We start from the raw sequence: 11,482 nt of genomic DNA, 5'->3' as shown, positions 1-11,482 counted from the left end.
TTTACTTTTAGCTGATGATTGGAAAGTGCGACGGAAGTTTTTCTCGAAAAGTTTTAACCAGTCCATCCTCAATTCTTATGTGCATTACTTCTATAATAATAGCAATGTGTTAGTAGATGTACTACACAATGATTACGAGGATCTGTTCGGCGTCTTTGGTCGGTATACCTTCGACACATTTTGCGGTAAATATTAACAAAAATTCAAGTTAAAAATTTAGAAAGAATTCTAGTGAGCCATATTTAAACTATTTTGCGATCTTGAAAATTATGTTAATTTACTGCTTTGGTAGTCTTATTATACAATGATTAGGCTTGGTATTTCTACTTTTGTTATATACAGGGTGACGCACCTCATTCGCCTCGGTTGATTATAGGAAATCGGAAAGATGTAGAAACAAAATATTTTATGGGTATATGTAGGAAGGCAATGTGCATAATTTAAAATTATTTTGAAATGTACAGGGTACGCCAGAACCAAAATACATACCAAAGTTATACATTTTCTTATGGAACACCCGGTATTTTGTTTCATTTTTGGATGCTTGGGCCCAAAAAAGGAATTTATTATGAAGGTTAGATATGTTTAAAACCTTTGTTTGTTAGTTTTTGAGATATTTAAACATATTTAAATATGCATGCTACAATAGAATATATTATTAACACCGTGTACATTACTTTCCAGAATTAATTAATTTTTGTGCTGAGTTTAAAGGTAGAGACATAAACTCTACTGAAAAATGTTATTGCTTTATTAAATTTATACAGTGGTACAGTATAAATATACAGGGATACCAAAAATTGCTGATCTATTTTAAGGATTTATTTTACATCAGAACTTCGTTATTTCAAATACAACACTTTTTGATTTTTAAATTGCAGCCTCGGTATTTTTTTACTTTATTCGATAGAAAATGACATTCTGAATAGAATGACATAATATCATATGTCAACTTTTGACATTCTCGCTTAATAAAAAAACGTATTTTAAAATTCAATCTAGAGTGCCATGGCTATGTTAAAAACGCTAATTCTTAATCAAGGAGCCTTGGAAAAATAAATTTGATCGTCTAATGTTTTTATAATCTTGTCCTGGCCAGTTAGAAAATGCGTATTTTTAATCATATCTCAATTTTTTCACATGGAACGAGGGTGGTTCATTAGCATATTTGGAAAAAGCATTTTTTTACGAATACCACGCACTTGCTGTTACCGTAAGTTATAATTTCAAATAAACCATATGCGAAAATGTCAAAAGTTGACATATGATAATATGTCATTCTATTCAGAGTGATATTTTCTATCGAATAAAGTAAAAACAATACTGAGGGTACCATTTAAAAATCAAAAGTTGCAGTCATTTCCGGTGAAACAGGAAGCGACCGAAAACAATTGAATACGTCAATCAATCCTAATTTATCTCATATACTAACATACCAAATATCGATGTTTTATCTGAAAAAATAAAAATTTATAGGAGTGAGCCACTTTTGAGACGCACTCGGTATTAAAATTTATGTAGGGGTGGGGGTAGTTTTCACCCAAATGTTAAAGCACTGAGCAAAACATAGACACTCAAAATTTCATTCAAATCGGAATAACGGAAGAATAAATATCTAAAAAAATGTGTTTCTCATAAAGTTTGATGCCCTCTAACGGACAAAGGAAGCACATTTGTATAGAGATAAATTGTGTCTAATGAACTTATTTTGATTCCAAAAATATGTAGTAGTTCTATGTATCCGGAATATTGGAACACCCTGTATATTTCGTAAACGTCTGCAGTTGTAGTTATGAGGATGCATATACCTACCTTTCCTTTAAGTCAAAAAGCGTTTGATAAGCTAATAAAGCAATAAACACATACGGAGATTATTTATTGAATATAGAAAATCGGGAGGTGTCTACCGGACTTTAGACTAATTTTTGAATATGTTATGCTTTTTGTTATTTATTTATTTTTGTTTTCTTATATACATAAATACGTATTCAAAAATTTGTATTACAAGAAAATTACAATTTTTTCCAAATGGGTGGCGTCAGCAGCTAAGCAAATGCCATCAAAATGAGATGTATCGACTTTCTTAAACGATTAATTAAAGCTATTACAAATCCAATGATGCAAAAGAGATTCCTCAACCAAAAAATACCAAGAAAACTAAGACTAAAAAAAAAGGACGAATATTGAAAGAGAAACTATAGTATGCGAAACAACAGCTGAAGGGGAGTGACTAGAAATGAGAAGTATTTGCTCTATGTGCTCTTACAAAATAAAAAGAAACCCCAATATCTCTGTACAGTTTGTAAAAAAAAACATTTGACTACAGTGCTCAAGAAAAATATCTTTAAACTGCTATGCTGCGAGTACAAAAACATGTGAAAATATTACTTTTTTATGTTTACCCACCTAGTTTTTTAAATATCATTTGATTACCGATTCATAATTGATTCGAATAAGTGTATATATTTTTATCCAACAGACACTACTTATACAGACATTACTCACATGTATACATGCATATAAAATAAATAATAGCACACGCGTGAGTTTTTGAAGTTATAACAAGTGTGTTATAACTTCAAAGCCACACCATTTTATAGAAATTATTAAGCTTTATTCAATTATTTATTTAAATTAACATTTGTAGATTCAGAAATTGTTGCTCTTCAACTGCTTGAAATAGGCTCTGTCATTATAACGGCTCGTTCTGGAATACTTACAGCACCTTGAATCTTTCTCGCAATCTCTATTTTATTGTTGACGGACTCTTCGATATATCCTTCCGCAACCGTTGCAGATCGCCATCCTCCGTGTCTTTTTAACGTTGTCATGTTCACTCCTGCATTTGACCATAGACAATAAAATGATCTGGGAACAGATAAAAATGACCGCAGGCAAGGCAGCTAAAGGTGTCACAGCACTGAGTAGACTTATGGCCAACACGAGTGTACCAAGTCAAATAAACGGCGATTATTGATGTCGACTGTTCAATCGGTTCTTCTATATGGCGCTGAGATTTGGGCAGTAGCTCTATCGAAGAAAAAATATAGAAAACCTTTGGCCCAAGTGCAGAGACAGGCAGCACTCAGAGTAGCTTCATCTTACCGCACAGTTTTCCAACCTGCAGTGCTGGTTATCGCAGGGATAGCACCTATAGCTCGACTTGCCAGAGAACGGTATGCCATATACCAAAGAAAAACCGAATTGAACCAAAAAGAAGTTAAAAAGGAGGAAATCAACAGGACTTATGAAGCATGGCAGAGATTGTGGGAACAGGAAAGTAGGGGTCGCTGGACTGCGCGACTTATTAAATCGGTGAAAACCTGGACACAAAGGGAACACGGGGAAATAAATTATTACTTGCCCCAGTTAGCGGCCACGGCTATTTTTTATCGTATCTTGGAAAAATGAGAAAGGTAACATCACCAGTATGCCTTTACTGCGAAGGTTATGACGACGCAGAACATACCTTTTTTACCTGCGAGAGGTGGAGCGTATACAGAAGGAATATCGAGGAAGAAATTGAAGGACAACTATCCCCTCATAACATCGTCCAAAAAATGCATCAAAGCCCTGAAAACTGGAACCGCATATCAAGGTATGTGGAAAAGATACTAAGGGAAAAGAAAAGCGACCTGGATAACCGCTGATACCATAAACACAAGCGAGCCCGAGGGCGATAAAAAACGGACTAGTCTCGAAGTAATGTGCTAAACGGTCCCGAACTAGAGTCCAAGACGTAAAAGGAGGTGTTTTAGTCGGTATTTATTAAGAGAGCCCGACACTCCGTGCGTAAATTGTATTTCACCTCCCTACAAAAAAAAAAACGTTGTCATGTTCACTCCTGCGTTTGCCAGTAATGTTGCGAATGATCTTCTCATACAATGGCCAGTGTATTGCTCAGGATGTTGTAGGCCCAAGTACGTAGCAATTCTTGACGGCATTCTTGACAAAGTATGGATTCCCACGCATTGCGTTGTGCATTCACCATTTTTATAAAACACAAAAAAATATTTTATGAGGAGTACCCTTTGGTCTCAAACGTAGGTATTTTCTGCACAATTCCACAGAATTGACAGGAAATCCTTCCGGCATTATAGTAAAGCTTCGTGGTTTCAATCAACAAAAACTCACCGTCCGGGGCTTCTTCCAAGAACTTGTTGATATCGTTACGTTCCAGGGTTTTTTGATTTCCTTAGCTTATGATCTTTTCCCTTGATTTTGAGAAAATTTATTCTTAAGTTTTGGAAATCCGAAAATATTAATATTTTTATAAATCTGTAGAGTTGACTTGAGCATTGAATACTTAGTCCATAAGGATGATGGAACAAATTTCTTCTGTAGTTCAAAGAAGTAAGCAAGCAAGATAGTTTCGTTTATAACATGTTTTACTTTCATCAACTCTTCAAACGCCTTGAATTCCCTATCATATACGCCACGAGACTTTTCTGGCAATATTTGTGCTGTGCCTGGTTAATAATTTCTGGCGGAAGACGTTCCTGAATCATTTTTCTTTAAAATCTGACTTGCTGGTTGATAATTCACTATTTCGCGAATTCTCTATAATTTCGATTTATCTAAATAACGTCTTAATGTCAGTGCTATTTATTATTTACAAAAAAACAAAACGCACATCTATATTGCATACACCGGGTGCGTCTCAAAAGTGGCTCACCCCTATAACTTTTTTTATTTTTTCAGATAAAACGAGATTTGGTATATAATAATTATATACCATAATATAATACATAATAATAGTATATGACATAAATTGGGGATTGATTAACGTATTCAATTGTTTTCGGTAACTTCCGGTTTCACCGGAAATGACTACAACTTTTGATTTTTAAATGGTACTCTGGGTATTTTTTACTTTATTCGATAGAAAATGACACTCTGAATCGAATGACATATCATATGTCATTTTTTGACATAGTCACTCAAAAAAAAATTTTATTTTAAATTTCAATCTAGAGTGCCATGGCTGTGTTAAAAACACTAATTTTTAATCAAGGAGCCTTGGAAAAATAGATTTGATCGTCTAATATTTTTAGTGCCTTGTCCTGGCCGGTTAAAAGATGCCCAAATCGTATTTTTAATCATATCTCAGTTTTTTCAAATGGAACGAGGGTGGCTCATTAGCATATTTGGAAAAAGCATTTTTTACGAATAATTTGATACCACACACTTGGTATTTTGAGTGAAATTCTCGTTATGAACCGCATGTTACAATTTCAAATAAACCATATGCCAAAATGTCAAAAGTTGACATATGATATGTCATTCTATTCAGAGTGTCATTTTCTATCGAATAAAGTAAAAAAATACCGAGGGTGCCATTTAAAAATCAAAAGTTGTAGTCATTTCCAGTGAAACCGGAAGTGGCCGATAACAACTGAATACATCAATCAATCCCAATTTATGTCATATATTAATATAACAAATATTGTTGTTTTATCTGAAAAAAAAAGTTATAGAGGTGAGTCACTTTTGAGACGCACCCGTTATAGTAACATAAACGCACCCTCATAGTAATTTATTAATTCGCAACAATGAAAGTAAAACTGGTAGATTCTTTTAAATCAATTATTCTTTAGAGATTGGACATGAAACAGTTCTGCTGTTGGATAAAATTTTGTATTGCACTCGCCTGTTATGACACGCAGTAAGTATCGATAACGTTTCCGGCTTTCCAGAATGGCTCTCACTAAATTCTCTACTCCTAGGTCTTGATAGATACATCTTTTCCAATTTAGCAATTTCATTTGTTAGTAATCGCAAAACAATTTCCGATGCACGGGATCAACTTTGAGTGACAAGCGATGGTGACAGCTGACAGCGCTGCCAGATTGTGATTGATTTATGAGATGAATCTTAATTTAAAATTTACAAACAACATATTTATTATATAATTTTTTAAAAAGTTGTATGTTTTATTTGTAATTTAATAACTAATATTTTAGTGATTAATTGATTTATTTGTTTTATAGCTTATTTTACTTACAACATATTGGCAAAAACTAGTCCATTATGAAGATTATTATAAGCGTTATTATATACGGTCTCGTCTTCGTAAATAAGAACAGTGTAGTACCCTTTTCTACGTGCTACGACCACACATTTTAAATCCTAAACAAATTCCCCTCGCTCAACATGCCCCTCGCTCCCCTGCTTCCTTACCATATTACACGCTCTTGCATCACCTCTTACTCAGTCTTTTTTTGTGTGCGGTACGATCCACATCGAATGTCGCGTAAAATATATCGATCGCGCTCTCACGTCGATGAGCGGGATGTTTTATATTATCTTAACGGATGGGAAGCGATTAAAGTTATTAGAAAATAAAAACATGCATAAAAGAAAAAGATTAGTGACAAATTAGGAAGAGGAAAGTGTAACAAGTTTTGAGAGGCAGGCGAATAGTGGTGATTATTCGCAAGATTCTGAGGGCGAGATTAGAAGCAGTGTTTGAGATGTTAGAAATCAAGGCAAATAAACATATAATATATGTACAAATAAACATATATACATATACAATACCTGAATAGTAGGGGGAAATTTCTTCTAAGTTTGGGTATATAGGTATTGTGGGTGAATACCTTAGGGAATGCTTATATTATCTAGTTTTTTCCACTTATTTCACTAATATGGCAGAGTACGTTGGTGGTTACTCTAGCTTGGTTTATAGGACATTAAATTTATTCACGTTAATTGTAGCGGGGTACAGTGATGGTTACTCTAATTTGGTATATAGGTATTGTTGGTGAATACCTCAGTGAATGCTTATATTACCTAGTTTTGCCCACTTATTACATTAATACAGCAGAGTACGTTGGTGGTTACTCTAACTAGGCATATATGTATTATTGGTGAATACTTATCGCATGGCTGTCTTATTACACTAATATGGCAGAGTACGTTCGTGGTTACTCTAGCTTGGTTTATAGGACATTACATTTATTCACGTTAATTGTAGCGGACTACCGTGGTGGTTACTCTAGCTTGGTGTGTAGGTATTGTTGGTGAACACCTCAGTGAGAGAATGCTTATATTACCTAATTTTTTCCCACTTATTACATTAATACAGCAGAGTACGTTAGTGGTTACTCTAGCTTGGTATATATGTATCATTGGTGAATACTTATCGCATGGCTGTCTTATTACGCTAATATGGCAGAGTACGTTGGTGGTTACTCTAGCTTGGTTTATAGGACATTAAATTTATTCACGTTAATTGTAGCGGAGTACAGTGGTGGTTACTCTAGCTTGGTGTATAGGTATTGTTGGTGAATACCTCAGTGAATGCTTATACTACCTTTTTCCCACTTATTACATTAATACAGCAGAGTACGTTGGTGGTTACTCTAGCATGGTATATATGTATTATTGGTGAATACTTATCGCATAGCTGTCTTGCTTTTATTTTCAAAGTTGGTAGTCCCATAAGGGCACGTTGGTGGTTGTCCTTATGGAGTGACGTTTTGCTAAGCTAGCTGTATAAGATTTATAAACTCCTTAAGCATGAGCTAGTGCCAATATGTGTTTACATATCATGATATTTTTCTATAGGTGAAGGCGCTAGTACACTTATTGAAAAAGATATTGGAAAGAGCCTACCTAAACCTTTGTAGGAAGGTTTATTAGCGATTTTAGGAGATGACGTAGACGGGGGAAAAATACCACGACACCACCGATTCAATTCGAAATTGCAGAAAGATGGATACACATAACAAAAACTGGCCTTGAAGAGCACGTTCTTAACCTATTAATGGAGAACTCCTCTAACTAACCTTTTAACTCCTCTCCAGAGAATGCCACCTCTTTAGGACCACCACAGTTAAATTTAATGGGGAAACAGGCCATACATGATAATGTGGAGTGCAGAGATGAAATTGGCTAAAATTCAATTAAGATTAGCAGCCAGTTTGTCGGCTATAGGTCAAGTAATGACAAAAATTTTAGAGGAGAAAGGGGAGGGGGGAGAAAGGAATATAAAGCATTATATAGAGACCCTAAACGACGCAGGACGTCTTATAATTGGTGTTATCCATTCCGAGTCAATATCGAGGAGGGAACTAGTGTCTTTCGATTGAAATAAAAATTGGAAAACCACTCTAACCGAAACCCCTCTGGATACCTGGTTATTTGGTGACGATTTGGAAGGAAGATTAAAGACGGCCAAAGAGTTGTCCGCTTTAGCTGTCATCCAGTCAGTTAAAAAAAAAATGGCTGCATTAAAATGCAGCCTGATCTCGGCCCACGCCGCGTTTAAACTTCGAAAGTCTGCCTCAACATCAGCAGGGAGGGAAACGGAGCAGACTCAATGTTCGAGAAACTCCCTGCAACCGCCCACGTCACAAGCGGACTTGGAACCGAATACAACACTTCGGCGTAAGGTCGCGTTCTCAGGGAAGATGTATAGGGATAATAGACGTATTATGGCATGGCTGCAAGATTTTAAAATTCCGTTTGTGATGAGACCATCACGTAACGTAAACTCAGGAAGACATAAATGGTCGGTGCAACACCATAAGACAATTGAGGGCAACATTCGGAGATTGCTTAGTATATGGGCTACTTCTAAGGCACAGCCATGTAAAAATCAGTTTATTACAGACATATTCACGTTTCAGTTGTTTATTTAGATGATTTTTATTACTAGGAGATTCTTATGATGCATGTTTAGCAAATGTATTAGAAACAATTGGATTACTCGAATATGGGGTTTATTGTAAACTATAAAAAGAGTATTATATCTCCACAAAAAATTGTGACGTTTTTGGGGTTTAAAGTTAACTCTATGGATATGACTATTTCCGTTCAAGAGGGAAAAATCACAAAAACAATTTTGCATTTAAAAAAGTTTAAGATGGAAGAAATGCACTATAAGGGAGTTTGCAAGGTTAACAGGGAAGTTGGTATCCATATGTCCAGCCATTAAGTACGGTTTTTTATACACCGAATTGTTCGAGAGAGAAAAAAATTTAGCGCTAAAGAGTAATAAAGGAAATTATAACGGAACTATGAAAATTTCTAAGAAGCTATGTGTTGATGCCGATTGGTGGATTCGAAACATACCTATTAGCAAAAACTTATTATCATATAGTAAATATTCTATGGAAATATTTTCTGACGCATCAGATATTGGATGGGGTGTTTGTTGCAATAACATAAGTTCCCAAGGTCTCTGGCCTGATAACGAATGAGAAGAACACATAAATTTTAGGGAGTTACAAGCTGTTTATTTTGGCTTGAAATGCTTTGCTAATGACTTATCTAACGTTTCTATTTTGTGCAGGGTAGACAGTGTTGTCTACACTATATGCCGGTGCAGTAGTGTTATTGCACTAGCGTGTGTATGTATGTACATATATATTTATATGTATATGTATGTATATATGTATATATATGGCATGGGAAGTGTTCAATTTCTAGGTTAAACAATCTCTCTCGAATAATTTGGCAATGGTGTGAGGAAAGGAGATTATTTATCGTAGCCTCTTATATTAGACCTCAAGGGAATAAAGAGGCTGACAGAGCTTTCCGGGAATTTAAGGTCGAGACAGAATGGAGTTTAGCGAGCTAGACATTTGGGAAATTGGTCACTATAAGTGGGGTTTACCAGAAATAGATTTGTTTGCTACGCATATAAATGCTAAATGCAAGAAATACATATCGTGGCACAGGGACCCAGATACGTGGATGGCCATGGATGCCTTTACAACAAATTGGGAAACATTTTTTATTTTATGCCTTCCCTCCATTTTTCAATGGTCCTAAAAGCTCGAAAAAAAAAAAATATATATATATATATATATATTTCTGATCAGGCAGAAGGTATAATGGTGGTACCCAACTGGGTTTCGCAACCTTGGTATTCGATTTTAAGGGCGATGTTAATAGATGAGTCGATTATTTTTTTTTTTTTTCGTTAATAGACATTTACTTTCTTTTAGCGGATCTCCCCACCCGTTAGCCAACAATCTTTCTCTGACGGGAGGTCCGGCCATCAGGCAAGCCTTGCTCTTAGGGAATGTTCCAGAAGAAGCGCTGGAAATTTGCATGTCTTCAATGACAAGTAACACCTTAAAACAGTATAACTCAGGGCTTAAATTATGGTGGGAATTTTGTAGAGTTAAGAAGTTAGATCCCTTCTTGGTGTCGGTTTCCAACGTTCTAATATTTTGACTTAACTCTTTAACGAAGGCGCATCTTTTAGCTCATTAGGTTCTTATAGAGCAGCCATAGCACAGATAGCGGGCCAGGACCTCTCACAAGATTCTCGTATGCAAAGGGTTTTTTAAGGAAATATATATGTTGAAACCTAGTAAGCCCAAGTACGAAAATACCTATGATCCTAGGGTAGTACTTAATTATTTAAAAATAAAAAATAATTATGAGTTAACCTTGGAGGGGCTTATGCATAAATTAGTGACATTACTGGCCTTAGCATCGGGTCAACGGTTACAAACACTATCGCTTATTGATATAAGAGAAAATTTTCGGAAGTTAGGGAAAATAGATATAAAAACTAGCGCAAGATTAAAAACATCCGTTAGAAATAAGCCGCAACCCTTTTTACGCTTACCTTATTTCAAGAAAGACGCTAATTTATGCGTAGCTAGCGCGTTAGTGGAGTATCTGAAACGAACAGAGAGCATTAGAGGAAGCATAACTGCTCTTTTCATAACAATCAAGAAACCGCATAAGAAAACATCCACTCAAACCTTGGGGCGCTGGATTAAAATTGTCCTAAATAAGAGTGGGATTGATACGGATCATTCTACCGTTCATAGTACACGGTATGCTGCAACTTCAGCATTTGCCAGGAAAGGATTAAAATTTTGATACATCAGACTCGCTGCTGGTTGGTCTAAAAATTCTAGAATGTTCGCTATTGTTTACAATAGACCCTTGATGAATAATGAGAATAGTTTTGCGGAGAAATTAATCTTTATATATTTTCAATATAGAAATGGGAGAAAAGATTATGTTGTTGTTATTGCTTTAAATATCTACACTGTTCTTATTTACGAAGACGAGACCGTATATAATCACAAGATTAAACGAACTTACCTGAAGTGAAGTTCAATCTTGATTATTTGAAGGTCTCGTCGAAGTAAATAAGTTCCCTCCCGCCCTCAACCTCATTTTACAACAACATAATAAGTATCTTTAAATTGACTGAGTAAGAGGTGATGCAAGAGCGTGTAATATGGTAAGGAAGCAGGAGAGCGAGGGGCATGTTGAGCGAGGGGAATTTGTTTAGGATTTAAAATGTGTGGTCGTAGCACGTAGAAAAGGGTACTACACTGTTCTTATTTACTTCGACGAGACCTTCATATAATCAAGATTGAACTTCACTTCAGGTAAGTTCGTTTAATCTTGTGATTATGGGTCATTTATTTATTGATGTACATCTTATAATGCCATAAGTGGTAATAACAAGTAAGATGGTGCTATTAATTAGCGATGGGAACTA

At 35.4% G+C, this 11,482-nt stretch overlaps 1 protein-coding gene across 1 annotated transcript; it reads left to right on the top strand.

Annotated features, from left to right (window-relative positions):
• Nucleotides 1-2,976: 2,976 nt before the first annotated feature.
• Nucleotides 2,977-3,411, top strand: LOC115887794. Its single transcript, XM_030907290.1, has one exon. It carries the CDS (start codon nucleotides 2,977-2,979, stop codon nucleotides 3,409-3,411), a length of 435 nt encoding a protein of 144 aa, XP_030763150.1.
• Nucleotides 3,412-11,482: the final 8,071 nt, after the last annotated feature.

The sequence above is a fragment of the Sitophilus oryzae genome, unplaced genomic scaffold (assembly GCF_002938485.1).
Source record: "Sitophilus oryzae breed Bouriz unplaced genomic scaffold, Soryzae_2.0 scaffold_637_pilon_pilon, whole genome shotgun sequence".
Lineage (NCBI taxonomy): Eukaryota > Metazoa > Arthropoda > Insecta > Coleoptera > Curculionidae > Sitophilus > Sitophilus oryzae.
The sequence above is the reverse complement of the archived record's forward strand: the minus strand, read 5'-3'. Positions and strand labels throughout refer to the sequence as shown.

What these genes read in the sequence shown, in the direction of transcription:
- LOC115887794 (XM_030907290.1), top strand. Translation starts at nt 2,977, where the DNA reads ATGTCGACTGTTCAATCGGTTCTTCTATATGGCGCTGAGATTTGGGCA.